The sequence below is a fragment of the Acartia tonsa genome, chromosome 3, assembly GCF_053477335.1.
Source record: "Acartia tonsa isolate MP-2025a chromosome 3, ASM5347733v1, whole genome shotgun sequence".
Lineage (NCBI taxonomy): Eukaryota > Metazoa > Arthropoda > Copepoda > Calanoida > Acartiidae > Acartia > Acartia tonsa.
In genome coordinates, this window is record NC_137262.1 from 2,069,301 (window position 1) to 2,092,009 (window position 22,709).

General features: G+C 31.6%; 1 protein-coding gene across 2 annotated transcripts in view; it reads left to right on the top strand.

Moving 5' to 3' along the window:
* The window catches only part of LOC145313036 (TBC1 domain family member 2B-like), a 78,199-nt gene that overhangs the window by 14,123 nt on the left and 41,367 nt on the right, over positions 1 to 22,709 (top strand). The window contains exons 7-14 of one of the 2 annotated variants that reach the window (XM_080152273.1): positions 2,440 to 2,496; positions 2,898 to 2,952; positions 5,340 to 5,398; positions 9,186 to 9,263; positions 10,761 to 10,804; positions 13,389 to 13,467; positions 14,884 to 14,938; positions 17,378 to 17,448. In XM_080152273.1, coding sequence (XP_080008399.1) covers positions 2,440 to 2,496; positions 2,898 to 2,952; positions 5,340 to 5,398; positions 9,186 to 9,263; positions 10,761 to 10,804; positions 13,389 to 13,467; positions 14,884 to 14,938; positions 17,378 to 17,448 — 498 coding nt within the window. Of the gene's footprint in view, positions 1 to 2,439; positions 2,497 to 2,897; positions 2,953 to 5,339; positions 5,399 to 8,114; positions 8,211 to 9,185; positions 9,264 to 10,760; positions 10,805 to 13,388; positions 13,468 to 14,883; positions 14,939 to 17,377; positions 17,449 to 22,709 lie in introns of those variants that run through there. The other variant, XM_080152274.1, reaches the window with a different exon arrangement.

The following is a 22,709-nucleotide window of genomic DNA, read 5'->3' on the forward strand; positions in this document are numbered from 1 at the left end:
TCAAATTACTTCCTACCATCCATAAAGAAGCCACTTTTGTTAAATAAGTTTTGTTCTAACTTTTAAAGTAAAGAATTTCAATTTTTACCTGTCCAGGATCTACCTGGAGGCCTGCAGTACCTGAACCTGAAGCCCGATTTCAAAATTTTCTTCAAAATAGTTCATACCATCTATAAAGAAGCCACTTTTTTTAAATAAGTTTTTTTCTAACTTTTAAAGTAAAAAATTACTGTTTATCTGTCCAGGATCCACCTGGAGGCCTGCAGTACCTGAACCTGGAGCTCGATTTCAAAATTTTCTTCAGATTAGTTAAAACCATCTATAAAGAAGCCACTTTTGTAAAAATAAGTTTTGTTTTAACTTTTAAAGTAAAAATTTTTTACTTTTACCTGTCCAGGATCCACCTGGAGGCCTGCAGCACCTGAACCTGGAGCCCGATATCAAAATTTTCTTCAGATTAGTTAATACCATCTATAAAGAAGCCACTTTTGTAAAAATAAGTTTTGTTCTAACTTTTAAAGTAAAAATTATCAATTTTTACCCGTCCAGGATCCACCTGGAGGCCTGCAGTACCTGAACCTGGAGCCCGATTTCAAAATTTTCTTCAAATTAGTTCATACCATCCATATAGAAGCCACTTTTGTTAAATAAGTTTTGTTCTAACTTTTAAATTAAAAATTTTCAATTTTTACCTGTCCAGGATCCACTTGGAGGCCTGCAGCACCTGAACCTGGAGCCCGATTTCAAAATTTTCTTCAGATTAGTTAATACCATCTATAAAGAAGCCACTTTGTTAAATAAGTTTTGTTCTAACTTTTAAAGTAAAAATTTTCAATTTTTACCTGTCCAGGATCCACCTGGAGGCCTGCAGTACCAGAACCTGGAGCCCAATTTCAAAAATTTCTTCAAATTAGTTCATACAATCCATAAAGTACAAACTTTTGTTAAATAAGTTTTGTTCTATCTTGAATTTTCAATTTTTACCTGTCCAGAATCCACCTGGAGGCCTGGAGTACTGGAACCTGGAGGCCGAATCCAAAATTTTTTTAAAAATAGGAAAACTACATCCCAAAAGGAAACTTTTTTGCCAAATAACCTATCCATTATCTCCAAAGATAAAGCCTATAATCACTGTTTACGCAAAAGTGTCAGAACTTCCCCCCCCCTTAACTTGTTCCGTTGGTCTTCAGATAAATAAAATACACAAAAAATATCTCCGCGACATTGTTACCATTTATCCTTGTTTGGCTAAGAGTAATTTCATTTGGGAAATTCAATTGTCTCAAGACTTGTACTTCAGCCCAGGAAGGAAGGGGATATTTGGACTGAAAACTGTGTCGGTACCCAAGCTTTTACAACAACGTTATCTTATTTGTTGGCTCAAAAACTTGGTTACTTGAATTTTTATTTGTTTGTTTTAAACTAGTAGTGTTGAAATTTTAATCTACAGAAGGGGCATTTTTATTTATCATTTTCGGGGATGTACATAAATTTATCGTTCATTGCCTTATCCCTGACATCAGTTACTCGTCTAGCAATTACAAAAGCATAGATAATCCCATTGTATTAAGTAGTAAGGTTTTTTTGTCTGTAGCTTAAGATTTCGATTACTACTAAACCTATGGAGTTCTCCATTTTATGGAAGCTTCTTATAGGTCCCTAGATGGTTTAAGGCTAATAAACTTATATTTTCGAGTTTGGTTTTAGGCTATTTTCCTAATTTTCCGTATTCCTTCAAATACTGAGCTCCTAAAGTCTAGGAGCGCAGCCGCTAGTGTATTTACTTTACAGAACAGCCACATTACAACATGTCTGTAGGTCTGTCCAAGCGGCTGCTTGTCAATTAGAGATCTCTATGGATATAGTTCGTGCAACCTTAATTGTTTTGTCTCTTAAATGAATGGATGTAGAATACATTGATGTTATTGTATTTTTAAGAGAGACTCGCATACTCTGATTAAATGTTTCTCCAAGGTGGCTAATATAACGATAACCCTCCCACGTTATGTAAAAAAGAAAGAAAAATATTAGAAAAAAGTGAACATAATATAACTATATGTATCCCGTGACTTTAACTCAAAGTGGTGTAGGAACCTCTGATCTGCTAGTGTTATTTTTAAGTTTTGGCTCCAAACGCAAAATTTATGTCAGAATTATAATATATCATTTATTGGTCAGTTCATCCTTCCAGTAGGAGAGAAGAGGATGGGGTAAAAGTGGTGAAGGGGGAGTATCGGTATTTTAGCCAGCTACAAGTTTCACTTTATTAGATCCATTTTTAGCCATTCAGTCATGCAAATAATACATCCCCTCCCCTGACCATTGAAGAATGTATTGACCAATTTCTGGGGATTTTTTTTGTCCAAAAATGCTGCTACCTTGTTCGCTACTTTGCAAGATTGACTAAGAAAACATGCTAAAACTACAACAACTTTTCAGGTCCTGCAGGACAGCAGACTATGACACGCCTCCTGAATCTCCCAACCTAAATTCCAGGTAAAATCATCTACTATATTTGTATGAAGACAAAGATGACCACGTTCAAAGATAGCGGTTGCAAAACCTTTTAAATAAATTGAAAATAAATGTGCCCAATATAACCTAACCTGAAATCAAGAAATATATTTTTTTAGATATTTAGTTGATGGTTACAACTCAGGGAAAAGGGAATGACAAACAATGCTAAAGTAAAATTTCCCCACAACCCCCTTTTCCTTTTCCTCCCCTTCTTACCTACAGCTGTTCAGTTATATGAAAAAACAAGATATACCTCAAGCTTACTTCCAAAGGTTTCGTGATTTTTTGTTGAATAGATTGTAACAATAGCTAGGCCTGGTTACAACTAAATTTAATAGAAGGAATGAAACACTTATAACTTATTTTTTGTTTGTTTTTAGTGGTTCTGGTAGCTTGAATTCAACACTGTCGAGGAAAGAATCTTCTACACCTAAGGTGAGCTATACACTGGTCTTTTTTAATGATAGGGAAAAATATTTAAACTTTTTAATCTAAAATAAAATTCTTGCCAACTTCTCTGGTGTTTAAAAATCAATTTCACATGGCTGAAATGCAATATACCTTTTTTACGCTTGTTCATAGAAATAGATTAAAACCCTAAATTAGAGTCAAAATTTAATCATTTATAATTTACTTTTTTTAATCAATCCCAATCAATTAATCAATAGAATTGAGACACAATTTATATCTTTTATATACCTATGCTAGTTGCTTCACCCTTAGCTATTAGGGGAGGGCGATGGGAGTTAGAAAAACACCCCCAAGACATTTCTAAAGCTTTATTTAAAAGTACAACCCTTTAGAACCAGCAATTTCTAAGGTCTTTAGCTTTATATAGACAAAAAACCTTACTACTTTATACTATAGGACATGATATATTGCATAGTTATATTCTTTAGACAAAAACACTAGGTACCTTTCTTGAAGTTAAAGAATAGAGGAAAATAAAGTTTCTTGTCTAACTTAAGATTGCAGATGGGAAAGTTTTATTGAAAGTTTATTTGGAAAATGCATAGCTTGTCAGTTGGAGGTATGTTACAAGAAACTTTGTCTTCTTTAATCAAGAAAAGGGGTTAAATTGCAGCTTATATTAAAAACGAAATTGATTCGAACAAAAATCACGAAACCTATATGTGATTTTCAATATTATTTTAAATTTATTTCACTTGTTGGTCATACCTTATACCTGGTTAAGTTGGCATTATACTCATTTAAATGGGTTTGAGTTTTCTGTAACTCTGTCTGAGACAGGTTTTTGAGTCAAGAATGCCGCGTTTTTTCAACATTTTTTTTAGACCTGTCGTCTTCCGTCAATCAATTATTATTATGAAAATGCCTAGTAGGATTTAAACAGAGTATACAACTATTTATTTAATTATTTCGCTTTGATTGGTACGGCTTTTGCAGAAGAAAAATAAATAATCTTAAATCCATTTTTGCCGTATGTTGTTAATTAATGCATCTTTTTAGAGCTTTATTAGACATTATACAAATAACTAAAATAATAATTTTAGGATTTTGAATTTCTAAGTTGTATACTCTGTTTATATCCTACGAGGCATTTTCATAATAATGATTGATTGTCGTAAGACGACAGGTCTAAAAAATGTCGAAAAAACGCGGCATTCTTGACTCATAAACTCACCTCAGTACCATAGATCCGCTGGACCGATTAGTTCCTCTGTTTCAGGGATTATTCTTATATGTTGCTGGGTAGTGCTTATCTTTTTTAAGGGCAGATGTGTCAACTCTTTCTTCCTCCAAAAATTTTTCTTCATATTTCATTTGATAAAATAAATGAATTGGTTTACTGAGCTGGATCTTTAAATAATTTCAATGGTGATCTAAACCACCCCGCGCGAAATTTCAGCCAATCACAGCGGCGTATTTTAAAAATGCGCCGCTGTGATTGGCTGAAATTTCGCGCGGGGTGGTTTAGATCACCATTGAGATTATTTAAAGATCCAGCTCTGGGTGGGAATGTAATTTTAATGCTACTATTTATTTGAAGTAACGAAAAAAGAGTTGTTCTCATACAGGGATTGTTTACTGTATCTTAAACTTCATTTTCGACATTGGTATTTGAATCATACATAGCTTTTTGGTTTTCCCCATAAAATATTTAATTTAATAACAAAAATGTAAAAGCTAAATGTTTGTTTAAGTAAAAAATGCGTGTTTTGTTCATACAGGGGGCGATTGTGGAATTGTATGGAAAATAAATTCACTCTTCTGTAAACATATCACTGTTTCCCTCTCCTTAAAACAGCTGCTGTGATGTTCTAAATTTCTTCAGACAATTACAACCCAACACTAATTACCACAGAGACATGGACAGGGCATTAGAGGATAAATTAATGACTTCCGAATCCCCCGATTGTTATTCTGGAATATTCATTTAGTTTTTAAATTGACAATTATTTTTGAGAATTAATTTGTGATAGGTTATCCCCTCCCTTCCTGTTAATTACTTACTCTTATTCTTAATGAATGAGGTTGTTTAATTTATATATTTTGTGCTGTATTTTACCTACTTAAAATTACTTCTTTTCGTCATAAAATGTGTATTATTTTAATATTTATTCACGGATTTTTAATAGGTTTCGTGAATTTTTCATGCAAATATTTTTTACCGTAATTCTATTATCAGTAAAATCTTATTAGAAGTAGATATAATAAAAAGTTGAAGATCTCAGAAACTACTGGTCCCAATTGGTTATACTCTTCATGGGAGTTTTATAAATGTATTGGGACGGTTTTTGGCTATTTCCCTATTTCACCCACCCTCCTCTAGATCGAAAATCAAATGATTTATTTTTTAGTTATTTGAGAAGAGCGCATCAATATGTGTGGACCAAGAATATCCTGTTAGGCCTCCCAGGTAAAATATAGAATAAAACCTGCCCTGTACTAACTGAACATTGTAGATTGCACTGGTACCCAAAGTTTTGTAACCACGATATCTTATTCGTTGACTTACAAACTTTCCATACCTCTATTCTATTTGATTGGTCAGTTTCAAAGAAGTAGTGTCTAAACAATCCACAGATCGGGTAATTTTGTTTTTCATCAATGGGGATATTTTAATTTATCGTCAACTGTCTAATCCCTTAAGATTTCTAAATAAATAAGAAATTGGTCCAGGCGTTTGCGAGATCTTACTAGACCCGGATAATGATATGAGAGATGTCCTACAAGGCCTAGCTATTCTAACAATCAATTCTACAAAAAAAAATCACGAAACCTTTTGAAGTAAGGTGGGAGTATAGTTTTTTTTTATGTAACTGAAGAGGGGTGGGTAAGAAGGGGGAGGAAAAGTGGAAGGAAGTTGTGGAGAAATATTCCTACAGAATTGTTTGTCAGAATCACATTCCCTTTTCCTTGTGTCCTACATTTGCCCCCCAAATATTATTTTAGATTTGTTTCGCTTCTAGGTTATACCTTATTCTTGCCTAAATCCACTAATGGAAAAATGAAAAAAAACCAGAGAGGTGAGGGGGGTGGGAGGGGGGCATTGGACTATAAATTACACTGGTACTCCAAAGTTTTATATACAAGTTCACTTAATCATTATCTTGAAACTTTGGGAACTTTTTAACAAATATTGATTGGCTGGTTTTCAACCAATAATTTTATTGTACTTAAGGGGGTGTTTTTGTCTATCATAATTCAGGATGTACAACAATTTATCGTCCATGTTTTATCCCTTAAATCCCTAAAAATTTTGTCATTGCAACGAAACATATTAGAATGTAGGTACAATTTTTATTAAATTCCCAAAAAATATTTATTAAATTCTAAAATATTGTTTTTAACAACTAATGATAAACAATGTTTGGGAATAGTCCCTTTCGTGGCAACGCCCCTTAAGGGGCGATTCGTTGTATTTTTAAAATGGCCTTTGATAGGTTATTTTAGGTTAGGTTAGGTTATATTGGGTAAGGTGATTGCCCCACAGGGTTAGGCAATTGGCCCCGCAGGATTAGAGCCTCTCGCAGGGGCTAGAAATAGAAAAGCTTCTGTGAAAAAAATGAGGAATCGCCCCTTAAGGAGCGTTGCCACGAAAGGGACTATATCCCAGTATTTAAATAATATACAAAATATTTTCGTATTTTGCATTTCATATTTTGAAACAAATATTTGGATTTTTCATCAATTTTATCATAAATATTGGGATTTTTCAAACTTAAAATTTTCATATTATGAAAATTTTATTTGTACTTTATGATATGTTTTATGATATAATAAAGTGAAACTTGCAGCAGGCTACCCCCCCCCCCCCCAAACACAAACTACCCCCCCCTTAAAAAATTTCCCCCCCCCCAAAATAAAAAGCTTGGACGCCCCTGCCACCCCCCCCCCAATTTTGTTTTTCTTTTTCTTTTTTATTTTAAATCTAAAATACGAAAATTGGTTTGATCAAACCTCTTAGGGCAAAGGTATTATTTTACTTTATTAAAAAAAAGAGCGAAAATTCTTTTTAAAAACATTAACATTCTAAAAGATTTTAATTTCTCATGTTACACAAATAGGCAGAGATATATACTCTGAATTTCAATTTATAGGTTGATTCTTAAAAATCTTTTGGCTTACTGGCTCACTAAAATTAGTGAGGCTCGTTAAAACATTTTATGAAAAATCCTCCGAAATCGCATAAAAGATTTACAAAAATTAAAAAAACATTAACATAAGATTATGTTTAATTTTTTGTAGAATTTTAATGCGATTTTGGAGGATTTTTCACAATTTTTTAGCGTGCCTCACTTATTTTAGTGAGCTCATGAGCCAAAAAAGTTTTTTTTTAAGAATCCACCTCACTAACCTAAATAAAAAATCAATCGAAATTGTTTTGAATGTTTTTTTTAATCCTTGTCTCTGTCTTGGTTAAATAAAAATGGATCGGCAATGTTTCACATTCAGTTTGCGTGTGTATTTTAAACGCGTCACATTCAGTTTTAATTTATATTCAGGGAAAAGTGAATAGGTCAAAAATATACAAAATAAAGATTTAAATTTTCTCTTTTAAGTTATTTATCTATATCTTGAGTAGCTTTGCTAATAAAGTAATTCTTTTCTATTGATTGATTAGCCATAGTAAAGTTCCATAGGTTTTAGACCTACGGACGGGGGGCCGGGTTGCTGTTTATTACTCTAGTCCCCAAAATTGTGTACTAACGTTTTCTTGTTCGATGGCTTAATAACTTTGGAGACTTGTATGAAATTTTGATTGTTTGTTTTTTAAACTTGAGTGTCCAAACGTTTCATTGCTTGAATTTATTGTTTCCTATTCACCTATCCCTATTTCCCTGAGTTCTCTAGTTTCATTTCTTGAATTTATTGTTTCCTATTCACCTATACCTATTTCCCTGAGTTCTCTAGTTGTATTCCTTGAATTAATTGTTTCATATTCACCTATCCATATTTCCCTGAGTTCTCTAGTTTCATTTCTTGAATTAATTGTTTCCTATTCACCTATACCTATTTCCCTGAGTTCTCTAGTTTCATTTCTTGAATTAATTGTTTACTATTCACCTATCCATATTTCCCTGAGTTCTCTAGTTGCATTTCTTGAATTAATTGTTTCCTATTCACCTATCCCTATTTCCCTGAGTTCTCTAGTTGCATTTCTTGAATGTGGTGGGTGTCTTTTGTGTTAGTAAAATGATAAACGATAAACTCCTCAGGTTTAAAAGGTATGTACATTGTACAACCCTTATAATACAGTAACAGGATGTCTCTTTGTTTGTCTTTCTGTCCGTCTGTCTGACTGTCTGTCTGTCCGTTCCTTAAGATCTCGGTAACCACTGACGGATTGGATTCTACTATTCAGGGAATATACCTACTGGTCTTGTGGTGGTTTAAACTATTTCTTGGGGGGTGGGACCCTCTCTAAATTTTTTTATATTTTTTTTTGAATTTTTTTTGGCATGTATTTTGCGAATTCGCCATTTATTTGCGAAAATTGGCGAATCATTCGCAATTTTTTCAGCTGGAATTGGCGATTCATTCGCTATTTTTTCGGCTTGGTAGGTAAGAGAAGATTATATTATTTTATTAAAATAATACCATTGCCACTTAAAATTTGGTATTCATATTATGTATAGTACAAAATTAAAATAATTACACATAAAAGTACTTTTCAAAGTAATATAATGCCATTTGTGTAACGTAATAGAAATTTTATTGATTTTGTTAAAATGTAACTTCTTTTGTTAGAAAATAAATTGTTCATGTTTGATTTAGATAGAAATATATTATATATATTTTTAATGCTAAGCGACCTTTCTTATTTTGTATAGATGCCAGAAAAGAATAATTACTATAATTTGTTTGATTTTGGTGCGGCTCCGACCTAAAATCAAGAAAATCTCAACATTTTTTTTTGCTAAGTCTATTTTTGACGTTTGAAGGTTTTAAAAGTTCAATTTTTAATTAAAATGGACTTGAAAAAAATTAAAAGGGGCATTTGCACACGACAAAACAGAGTTACAAAATAATAATTAATAAAAAAAATTTCTTTTTCACCTAACCCGGAGCCGGCTCCGGCTCCTGCAAAATGTGGCGGCTCCACGGCTCCCGGCTCCACAACGCTGAAATAAACTGATCAATACCTACAAATTTTATTTTTAAAAATAATACTACAATCCTATAAGATTTTCTTTATTAAGGACGAAAAAGGGTAAGAAGGTTCGGTTAAAGAGTTTGGACCTGGAGGACTCTAGCCATCAGAATGATCTCTTATTCAGGTACATTTAATAAATTTCCAGTATGGCTCGGAAATCGATAAATGCCAGTTGATTAAAACCGGTTCTCAGCTATAACGAAAAATCATGTATAACATCGAATTACAGACAAATTTCCACATATATAAATTATAAAATTAATATCAGTTTTGTATCCCTGACACCTTTGTCTCCAGGGAATAACAAAACTGGTTTTAATTTTATAATTTCTCATTTGAATATCCGCGGAAAGCTGGTAATAATACAATGTGATAAATAAATGTAGGACACCTGTCTTACTCTTATATTTATTCCATTGATAACAACCTGTAGTTTTGATTCCAAGTCTCTAGCTAGGTTATAGGGAAGAATATGTCACATTTAAAATAAATTGAATTAATTCTCAATTTTGAATGTTTATATTGTGATGTGAACAGAGATACTTGTATTTGTTTGCCGAAGAAATAGATTTATTATTACCTGGATGTTGCACCAGAAATCCATGTACTCTGATAAAGTGATACTTCAGCTTGCTGAAATGACGATACTCCTCATCCGTACCCCTCCTTCTGGATAAACAAACTAACAAATCTATAAGGTCCATGTTAGCACCCTGAATTGACGACAATTTTCCCTCAGTCAATATATCCATTGGTGAAGAAAAGAGTAAAAATAAACATGCTTTTTCCTATTTAAATATTCAGATGGCTGTAACCACCCCTATTTGTGGACATACAAAGAGACCAGTAGGTTGTGGGTAAATTCTGTAAAGGTGTGAGTTTTAAGGCTTAAAAACAGTAGTAGAACGAAAATATTCATTAAATATGTATATTCCTTACTGAAAAAAACTAAGTTTTCTTTAAGTTAAAAAAAAAATTTTAAAACCGGGAAATTTATTGAATGCTTCGCTAATGTCAAACTGACAATGAGTACAAAATTATAAAAAATAATTCTTGAAAAGAGTTTCAAAACTTACAAATAATGCCAATTATTTCAAAGATCTTAATTTTAAAACATTATTAGATTGTCCATAGTAATTCTTTGTATTATATGTTAAAAATTAATTTTTGTCAGCTTGACATTAGCAAAGCGTTTGGTGAAAATTTTCAGGCATTGTTAACTTAAAAAGTAGTAAAATAAGGAATACACATGTTTAGTGAATATTATCATTCTACTACTGTTTTTTAGCCTTAAAACTCACACCTTTACGGAATTTTAGCACAACCTACCTCCCCCTTTGTTTTTAAACTGACTCTCCACTTTTAAAAGAGGTTTTTTTAATCCAAATAAAAGGCCAATTAAATGATTGAAATAATTAGAACTGAATAATACAGCCGTAGTAATTGTCTCCAAACTTTTTCATCAGTCAATACAAAAAAATATATTTTGTTTTTTCCCCAGTTGTAATATCTCAGGCATTTGTGAATGTTGCTCCTAAAAATCTGGGGGACGGGGGGGGGGGGGAATTATCTCTTGGTAACCCTCTTGGGAGATTTTTACAACTTTTGTTCTTTTTTTTAGAACTACAGACTTTGAAATGAGAAATAAGAAACAAGATCTGAAAGGTAATACAATTCTTATCAACAGACATATAGTACATTTTTTCTCGTATTCATTCGAATCCGGTGGATAGGAACCGGTTCTCATCCATACAAAAAAACTATGTCTAGCATCGTATTATATCCAGTTTTCTACGAATATAAAAATGTACAATCATAAGATTAAAACCATTTTTTTAGCCGGTGGCTTCGGCACCTTGGGGCTAAAAAAAATAGTTTAAATCTTATAATTGTACATTCTATATCCGCGGAAAGCCGTTTATAATACGATGCGAGAAACAACTATTCTTATATCAAAGTAACAGGATGTCTGTCTCTCTGAGTGTATTCATGTTTGTACCTTAAATGATAGACCGATATGGTTTTCCATTACATTGAAGCTTCTTATATGGGTCCTGGATAGATTTACATCCATTTTGGGGGAATGTACCTTCAGTTTTACCCTACCTAGAGAAAAATGTCTTATTGTTTCATAAAAATAAATCTTACCTAATTTTTTTGGTTTGTACTCACAGAATTCAAACTTTAATTCACTTAGTCTAAAAATAAATGTGTTCAGAAAAACTTTTAAAATCCGCAAAAGATGAGACCAAACAAAGTTTATTTTTAGAATTTACTTCATTTGTACATTTTTAATTAGTTTAAAACATTCTTAGATTACAACAGTTTTTAGGATAGACTTAAAAATATTAAACTAAATTAATATCATGAGATCCTGTAGAACACAAAGAATTCACAATTTTAAGGATTTAATAGTATTCTAGACAGCCTTTCGCGGATATTAAACAAAGATAATAGGATAAAAACCAGTTTTGTAATCTGCGGAAGGCTGTCTAGAATACGATGCGTTAAATAAGCATTTTCGTTTTTAATGGGTTCATTACTTAATGGTCCATTTCCCATCCATAAACAAAAAAATCCTGATCCTTAAAAACTGATATTAAGTAATTACTAATCAATATTTTTTAAAGGAAACATAAATATGTTGACAATAAGTGCTGGTGGACTCAGACAACAATGGAAATACTAATATCTATATATTTTTAAAGGAAACATAAATATGTTGACAATAAGTGCTGGTGGACTCAGACAACAATGGAAATACTAATATCTATATATTTTTATAGGAAACATAAATATGTTGACAATAAGTGCTGGTGGACTCAGGCAACAATGGAAATACTAATATCTATATTTTTATAGGAAACATAAATATGTTGACAATAAGTGCTGGTGGACTCAGACAACAATGGAAATACTAATATCTATATATTTTTATAGGAAACATAAATATGTTGACAATAAGTGCTGGTGGACTCAGGCAACAATGGAAATACTAATATCTATATTTTTATAGGAAACATAAATATGTTGACAATAAGTGCTGGTGGACTCAGACAACAATGGAAATACTAATATCTATATATTTTTATAGGAAACATAAATATGTTGACAATAAGTGCTGGTGGACTCAGGCAACAATGGAAATACTAATATCTATATTTTTATAGGAAACATAAATATGTTGACAATAAGTGCTGGTGGACTCAGACAACAATGGAAATACTAATATCTATATATTTTTATAGGAAACATAAATATGTTGACAATAAGTGCTGGTGGACTCAGGCAACAATGGAAATATTAATATCTATATTTTTTAAAGGAAACATAAATATGTTGACAATAAGTGCTGGTGGACTCAGACAACAATGGAAATACTAATATCTATATATTTTTATAGGAAACATAAATATGTTGACAATAAGTGCTGGTGGACTCAGGCAACAATGGAAATACTAATATCTATATTTTTATAGGAAACATAAATATGTTGACAATAAGTGCTGGTGGACTCAGACAACAATGGAAATACTAATATCTATATATTTTTATAGGAAACATAAATATGTTGACAATAAGTGCTGGTGGACTCAGGCAACAATGGAAATACTAATATCTATATTTTTATAGGAAACATAAATATGTTGACAATAAGTGCTGGTGGACTCAGACAACAATGGAAATACTAATATCTATATATTTTTATAGGAAACATAAATATGTTGACAATAAGTGCTGGTGGACTCAGGCAACAATGGAAATACTAATATCTATATTTTTATAGGAAACATAAATATGTTGACAATAAGTGCTGGTGGACTCAGACAACAATGGAAATACTAATATCTATATATTTTTATAGGAAACATAAATATGTTGACAATAAGTGCTGGTGGACTCAGGCAACAATGGAAATACTAATATCTATATTTTTATAGGAAACATAAATATGTTGACAATAAGTGCTGGTGGACTCAGACAACAATGGAAATACTAATATCTATATATTTTTATAGGAAACATAAATATGTTGACAATAAGTGCTGGTGGACTCAGGCAACAATGGAAATACTAATATCTATATTTTTATAGGAAACATAAATATGTTGACAATAAGTGCTGGTGGACTCAGACAACAATGGAAATACTAATATCTATATATTTTTATAGGAAACATAAATATGTTGACAATAAGTGCTGGTGGACTCAGGCAACAATGGAAATACTAATATCTATATTTTTAAAGGAAACATAAATATGTTGACAATAAGTGCTGGTGGACTCAGGCAACAATGGAAAGAAAGATATGCTGTCTATGATTACAAGTAAGGACAATTTAGATCAACTGTAGTTCACGGTGAAATATTCCTGGTAACGAATATTTCCAAAAATCTATGAATTTTAAAGCTGCTAGCTGCCAAACGGCTGAACGTACAGATCATGCCCGCACACTGTTTTAAGCGGCATAAGAAGGCCTACAAATAATCTGGAATAGCCATGAATCAATAATGCATGATTATCTCGCAGTGCTGAGAAATGCGCGAAAAAGACCTATTTTACGCGTTTTTCTTCAGTGAAGCTTTCCCTGTGCATCAATTGATCTTGGCTATATTTGAAGGCCTTCTTATGCCGCTTAAAATAGTGTGCGGGTATGATCTGTACGTTCAGCCGTTTGGCAGCTAGCAGCCTTTAAAATTCACAGATTTTGGAAATATTTGTTACCAGGAATATTTTACCGTGAACTGCAGTTGATCCGAACATTTTATCAGGGATAGAGGGACATTTGGCAATTTATTACACTAGTCCCCAAAATTTTATGATAACACTTTCTTTTTTTATTCATTGGCCCAACAACATTGGGGACTTAAATTGAATTTTGATTGGTTGTTTCATTAACTTAAGTGTCTAAACGTTTTAACTACTGATTGTAATCTACAGGAGGGGTAATTTTGTGTATCACCAATGTAGTTACAATCATTTACTAAGTATATTTGCGATAACTTTTATTTAATGAAATCTTCCAATTTTTAACATGTACAAAACGGCCTGCTTAATTGCTTCAAGATCCATGTCAGATCTATATAGGAAATAAATGTCTATAAACGAGCTCAAGTTTTCCAAGGAATATTTGTTTAAAACTCATAGTGCTCCAATAATCCATAATAAACTCTCATTGCCCAGAACGATAAGACCCATTATTTTACTTTATTAAAAATAAATTCCTTTTTTTAATTTCATGTTGCTATTTACCTTATATCAATGTATTTAATTTCTAATCATAAAAAAAGAAAATTTAAATTTATAATATAATAAATGTAAGAAAACTCTGTTTTAAAAGAATTCGATTGTGGCGACACTTTGTGTGTTCAAATATTAAACCAAAATTGTAATCATCATTATTAACCCTTTGGTGATGGTAATGTAAAGAAAAAAATATAATTTAAAAAATCTTTTTAAAATCATTTAGATTATTAAATATTTACTTTCTTTTAGATAGTAATGCCGGGCGAGGAAAATAGATATATTGAGAAATAGATATGCATATAGAAAACTAGCCAATAGGGAGATAATTATATCGAGCCAACTCTAGTTATATTATAATAACAACAACCAGACAATTATGAATTTAATAAATACTTAGCAACTTTGTTTTTACTTTACCTAGTTGTCCTACGATTTCTTTCCTATTACTGTATTACAATTTACCTATAGTTTATTTTTATGAAATATTTTTATTTTAGGGACTGTAGGTTACGCATTTACAAGAATAGTTTGGAGCTGGAGAAACCGGAACAGGTAGTTTTACGCTTTTTATGATTTCTCGTCATTTGTTAGGCTCCTTGGGGCCTCCAAAACAGTAATCAAGTGTACTGCACCTCGCATTATCCTAGACGGTTTTTAGAAGCGAAGCTTTATATAATTAGGGTCGGTCCGTTCGTTAATTTTGTTAATTTAGGCTTGTTAGAATTGTCCTACCTATCGATTTCAAACTTTGCATGGTGATTCCTTTAGTAGTTAGGTACGATTTAGAAAGAGTAGCAAATCTTTAATCATTACCAGAATCCCCGTACGTCCATTTTAAACATGTTTTTTTTCTTTTTTAACCACAAATATTTATGTGATCTAATTATCCGATTGATCATCTGATTTTTAGTATATTGATTCCTGGGACTCTATAATCAAGTTCTAAAATGTAAGTATGTCCATAAACATTATCCTGTATCAATCAGTTTTCAACAAACTTACAACAATTTTGCTTCGACTCTTATACATTTATATTCTGATTATTCAGTTCTGACACTATAAAGTGTTAATGTCCTTTTGTCCTACCGTTTCAGTGCTTTGCTTTTATGTATGTTGTCATCCTTGTTTATTTTCATTTTGTTCGTCTAGAATCATTTGTAAATAAGGGAGCGGTAGCTTTTGCAGATTTCCGTAAAGGTGTGTGTTCGGCTAACATGGAATTCATTTATTGGTCACTGTGTTCATACTTCTTGGATGGGAGGGAATTGGGTAAATGGGGTGGAAATGCTCCTTGTTATTTTAGCCAGCTTCAAGCATCACTTTATCAGAGTACATGCAAATCTGTTGCAACATTCAAGTATATATTGTACATAGAACCTCATAACACACAAAATTAGGTTTTTATTTTTAAAATTATTCGAAACTTAATAGGAATTATTCATCTTTATAATCTTCTATTACAAAATAAGTACTATGTACATCATTTGGTCAAATAATCAAATCTTTTAAATCTTAAAATTATCTAAAAGTTCTCTTCATGCTTTTAGTACAAGATGTAAAATATTGAAATTCTTAAAATGCATTAAGAAAACAGATTTTAGGAAATAATAAGGAACGAATATATAATATTTTAAATCAAATATCACTTCAAAGAATAAAGATATTGGTTTCTCAAACTTAAAGGTTCGATAGCCGCAGTTTTTTTTCGTTTCAATTGCACTAGGGGTTTTGTAATCTTGACTGCCATTGGATGCTTGAGCGTTGAAAGTTCTCTCAAAATAATTTTTGCGCCTAAATTAAGCAGATGCGAAACATTTTACAATTTTGAAATTGCATAAACATATTTTGTTGATTCTTAAATTCAAAATATTAAGTAATTTTTTTCTCTTTTTGAAAGAATTACATTTTTGAAATAAACCTTAACTAAAATATGAATGTTTTTTATTAATCGATATATGATTACTTGGATGTTGCCCCAGATTTTCATTAAAAAAATGATGATCCTCCTCCTATCTAACTGGATGAACGAACTGGCCATTAAATGATGTTCATATTAGCAACCTAAATTGACGACAAATTTTCCACTTTCAATATATCTACGTATTCTGTATCCAGAGGTGGATTCTTAAAAAATCCTAGTTGGGAAAAATTATTTTCGTGAAAAATTAAAAATCTACAAAAAATTAAACAATAGGTATCATAGAAGGGTTTTTAACATAAGATTTTATTTAATTTTTGTAAATTTTTTATGTGATTTTGGAGGATTTTTCATGAAAACAATTTTGCCCCCCTAAGCGATTAGTAGGGGCAAATTGTTTTTTAAGAATACACCTCAGTACTTTAAAAAAAACTCTATTCATTAAATGAAATCTTTGAATCATATTTAGAATATGAAATCTGAGTTATTAGGAAGAATAATATTGTAATTTTTTTATTTTTAGAAATTTTAATATTTTATATAACTAATTTTCAGTTCCACTTCGATCAAATAGTTTTTAATTTTAGATATTTTAGATTAGGTATAATATAAATCAAATTTATATTTTTAAAAAATGTACCAAATGTACTTTTCCCTTCGTAATTTAAAAGAAAATAACATGACCATAATAATCTTTTCCTTAAAAGTGTGGCTCTAACGTCTGCTCTATCGTAAGATCTTAAATGGCACAAATACCCACTTTCAAATTACTGTATAGATTTTTAAAATCTAAGAAGTGCGCCTTCACTCTTAGAACATTGTTGAGTACTGGAAACCCCCCTCCTTATTTTGTAAATAAGATTGAAAATTAAGGGGGGGGGTGAGGTTCTGTTTGTTTGTTTCTTATAAGTTAGGGTAGCCCCACAGGGTTGGGGCACTTCAGGTATAAGCCTCTAAGGGGATAGGCACAGAAAAAAAAATTCTATTTATTTATTTAAGGGTGGTGTTTCAGTGCTCAGCTTGTACTTTTTGTGAAATCACCCTAAAAAATATTGATTCATTGATATTTTTAGGATATTGATGTATTGTCTGCAACCTTCAACTATTTCCTGGAGTACTCAAGTCCTGGTGAATTTACAATGTGGTGAGTTTATTTAATGTCTATATTTGCGACGACTTTACTACACAGAAACTCCCAGTTTTTAACAACTACAAAAGATCCCACCCTCTCGGGTGAGTTCGAACCTGCAACATACAGATAAAGTTTCCAACATTCTTTGGTTGAGCTATGAGAGACACCTAGTAGTTCAATAAAGGAAACAAGTTTCTTCTGGAGGGATGGCACATTTGGGCTGTTTATTACACTAGTCCCCAAAGTTATATAATAACGTTTTCTTATTCGTTTGCTCAATAAATTTTAGGACTTTTTATCGAATTTTGCTTGGATGGTTCATTTAGTGTTCAAACGTTTATTCACTTGTTGTAATCTAAAGCAGGGACAATTTTGTTTATTATAATTGGGTATGTACAGTACATCAATTTATTGGTAATTGCCTTATCGCTTAAGATCCCTAAGGATTGGGTTAGAAACCTGGTTAAGGTGTCTATAGAAAGGTCAAAAACGCTAAACATTGTGGTAAGATTTCAAGTTCTTAAGACGGCGGTGTAAATCATGATAACACCCTTTATATTTTGCTCATTTTTAGTAGCGAAGCTACTCTATAATTCGAAATGTCCGTCCGTCTGTCAGAGACAAAGTGGGGGAAACGTGATTTTCTCGGCTCCTATTTAAGATAGACAGCTGAAAATTTTATTGATTAATAGTTATTTCTCGTATTGTATTATAAACAGCTTTCCGCGGATATAGAATGTACAATTATAAGATTAAAACCAGTTTTTTTTAGCCCTGAGGTGCCGTAGGTACGGGCTAAAAAAACTGGTTTTAATCTTATTATTGTACAATTTTATAATGGTAGAAAGCTAGATATAATACAATGCTAGACATAGTTTTTTCGTATGGATGAGAACCGGTTTATATCCACCGGATTCGAATGAACACGAGAAATAAGTTTACATTCCTCATTCGCTACTTATGGATGTTGTCATCCTTGTTTTATGTGGTAAATATTTTCTAAGTACTCCTAAACTTTTACTTATTGAAGAAATCCATCATTAATCAGTATTAGAAGTTGATTGGAATAGTACATTATAAGTTTCTATTCATTGCCATTCTATTTATAATAGTACATATATTCTCAAACTTGTACTAAACTTATTTAAGATCTATATTTAAAGAAATGAATATAAACAAATAAAATTAAACCAAATTTGTTGTGTTAAATAAAATTGTTTTAAAATCCGTGTTCTTCACAGAAAATGAAAACCAACAAAAACTATATAACACTAAAATTAACATAGAATCATCAATTCTATATTTCAGATTATTTTAGCAGGTATTGTCAATATATCATTGAAAATCGTATATTAGCGTTGCCCCCTAAATAAAACATTAAAAAAATTGCTAAAATTACCAAATATTTGTTCAAATTAATTCAGTTGTTGGTGACAGCTTGAATTGTATACCTAATCGTTCCTGATTACTTCATCCTTGTTTAACCTCTAAACAATTCCGCCCCCCCCCCCCATATCCTTCTTCCTTCCGTTCCCCAATTTCTTAAATATCTGTAAGAGCATTTTCTCTACCTTATACAGTTATTACTCTCCGCCGTAAATATTTTCTCATAGTAGCATGTCTCACGGGGTTTATACAAATAGGATAAAGAAACGTTCTATTAAGATTTTAAAAAATTATTGTTGCTTCGCGCCTTGCCTGTAGTAGGGGTTTATTGCCAAAAGTGGAAATTTTTGTTTACATGTATTTTTTTGCTCTTTTGGGTACAGTGTATAATGTAACCCCCCAACCCCTGTCAATTGCCTAGAACCTACCGTTTACAAATACAATTCTTTCCTAAAATTTTGAAATGGTTTCCCATGAACATTAAATCTTCTTTAGCTTTTTATGTTAAAAAGTATTTTAAGTATTTACAAAAAAAAATCGCAAATTAACCTTAGTATTTCATTTCATTTCATGTGGTTTTTAAAGACATTTTGAAAAATAGCAAAATAATAAATAATTACCTAATATAATTTTTAGTCTTTATACAAAACAATAGTTTTGTTTATATACTGCATAAAAGCAGATGTAAATTTAAACGAATTTCGTAGAATTGTTTGCAGATTTTAATGTAAATTTTGGAAGATTATTTGGGTATAGTCCTTTTCACGACATCCCTCCATAAGGAGCGATTCTTCGTATTTTTCACAGTAGCTTTTCTCCTATTTCTAGCCCCTGCGGGGGGCTCTAACCCTGCGGGGCCAATTACCTAACCCTGTGGGGCAATCACCTAACACAATATAACCTAACCTAACCTAAAATAACCTATAAAAAGCCATTTTAAAAATACGAAGAATCGCTCCTTATGGAGGGATGTCGTGAAAAGGACTATACCCGATTATTTTGTTTTACTGTTATTAGCTAAAACTTTAAGTCGGTTCATCAGCGGTATTGTACGTTCACACCCTGTGAAGTGTGAGAGTAACAAATATATTTGAGCAAAATACGGAGTTTGAAACCATATTTATATTAGTTTACTTCCACTACATCTAATAGAAACATGTTTAATTAAAGTTTTACTCAAACTTGCACAAAACTTCTATTAGTCTTTGAAAAGTTTGTTCAAGTTCTAATTTTAGAATTTTTACTGTGTTGCACTTTTGCAAATATTACATAAACTATTCACAGTTAAACAAGGATGACAACATCCATAAGTAGCGAAGCACAAAATTTCGTGGATGGGAATGACCGTCATGGTTGTTTTCTTCAAACAACGGGAAATTTAATTTTGATATCTAAAACAGAAAAAATTTTGAAAATCGGATCATAAACACCAAAGATATGGGAAAAAATGTAAAAAATTTGAAAATAGCCAAAACCCTGCAAAAAGGCAGTCTGACCATTATTGTTGTTTTCTTCAAACGACGGGAAATTTAATTTTAACATCTTTAACTGAAAAAAATTTGAAAATTGGACTAAAAACACCAAAGATATAAGGGAAAATGTAAAAAAATATAAAATAGCCAAAAACCTGCAAAAAAAGGCAGTCTGGCCTTAATAGTTGTTTTCTTCAAACGACGGGAAATTTGATTTTGATATCTATAACTGAAAAAATTTTGAAAATCGGTTCATAAACACCAAAGATATGGTGGAAAATGTAAAAATAGCTAAAAACCTGCAAAAAGGCAGTCTGACCGTTATTGTTGTTTTCTCCAAACGACGGAAAATTTAATTTTGATATCTTTAACTAAAAGAATTTTGAAAATCGGACCATAAACACCAAAGATATGGGGGAAAATGTGGAAAATCTAAAAATAGCCTAAAACCTGCTAAAAAGCCGTCCGACCGCCAGTGATGTTTTATAGTTAATTGTGCTCCTTAATGATGGGAATGTTGTCAAAAAATTTCAGAATTTTATCTTTTATAGGAGCTGAGTAAATCCCATTTCCCCCATAGCGTTACGGACTGACGGACTGACGGACTGACTGACTGACGGACTGACGGACGGACAAAGTGAATTATAGAGTAGCTTCGCTACTAATAAAAATTAAAAAATAAAGTGATTAATGTTAAATGAATTAAATATGATGCAGGAAAAATTTAGGTAAAATGAAGTTTTGATTAACTTTTTTTAAACTTGAAAAAATCTCTTTGTGTAAAAAAATACAAAAATTCGAATTTTCGATTATATCTGATGGAATGTTAAATATTTCCAGTATGACTTTGAAACCGATTAATATCCGTTGGATTAGAACCAAAATATCAACTGGAAAATCATATTAAGCATCTTATTTCAGACAATTTCCCACTAATACTAAAATAAAACCATAACATCAATACCTGTTTTGGTAGCCTGTGCCTTTGCCCTTCGGGTTTTAAAAAACTGGTTTTAATTTTATAATTTTTCAATAAATTATCTGCGGAAAGCTGTCTATAAAGCGATCTGAACTATTCTTGCTTTTTGTTTTGTTGTAAACATATTTTTATTTAGAAATCTTCGAATTTGCAAAATTTGGGATAGTTTGACTTAAATCAGATCTATAGCATTTGACAACTTATTTATTTCTGAGAAAATTGTCTTGGAAGTTTTGATTTCTTGACATGACCAAATTTATAATTGATTCTTAGGTCAGAAAAATTTGGTTACAAATAAAATAAATATTAAACGTGACATATTTTACTTTTGCTATAATCAGGGGGGGGGGCTTAGAGAATAGTTATTATTTTTCGTATTTGTATTGTGGAAAACTGTTCATAATACGATTCGATTCATGATTTTTCACTATTGCTCAGAACCGGTTCTAATCCAGCGGATATTAATTGGTTTCGAAAACATACTGGAATAGTATCGCATCGTATTAAAGACAGCTCTCCGCGAATATTAAAATGAAAAATTATAAAATTAATTAAATAACTGATTTTTCGTAGGTATTTTGATCTCAAAGAAAAATTTGAAAAAATAATTTTATTTGGGGGTAGTCGACCCAACTTTTAATTTTAGTTTTAAAAAGAAAATATTTTTCGGGGGGTGGGGGTATGTTTCACTTTTTGGGGGGTTGGGGGTGTCCCATCCCCCAAGAAAATAGTTATAAACCTTCCCGGGACCTATGAAAAGCTACCCTGTAAAGGAGAACCCGATCGGTTCAGCGGTTAGCGAGATCCTTCGCTACAGACACACAAACACACAGACAAACAAACAGACAGACTGCGTTCTACTTTGTATTATAGATGTTTCTACTTTATGTACCTAAGGAAAATCTTGTATAAAAATATTAAATTTGCATCGACTTTCCCCCTAAGGTGTATACCATAAACTTTTCATATTCGCGGCCATGGATACTGATTATTAAACCATCATTTTAAAACAAGGTTGGCAACATCCATAAGTAGCGAAGCGCAAACAAATTGCGGATGTACTAACGGACATAAGTGAGTTATAGAGTAGATATTCAGTTTCATGATTATTAATATATACCTGAAAAGTAGGAAAAAACCACGAAACCTTTTCGCGTAAAATATGTTATGGTCTTTTAAGACTATTGGACCAAGCAAAGTTTAGTACCCGTTATTTTATTTTTTGACTAAGAAAAGTATTGGTACTTTTATTAAATTTTTTTTGGTTGGTTCCAAAGTAGTAGTTTTTAAGCAGTTTTACCAATCATTTTAATGGGATGTATATCAATTTATCGTTCATTGTCTTATACCTTAAGATCCCTATTCTTAAACAAATTATTTGCAATGCCATGTATATATTATTGCTTGGATGTTACACCAGATTTACCTGAGCTGGA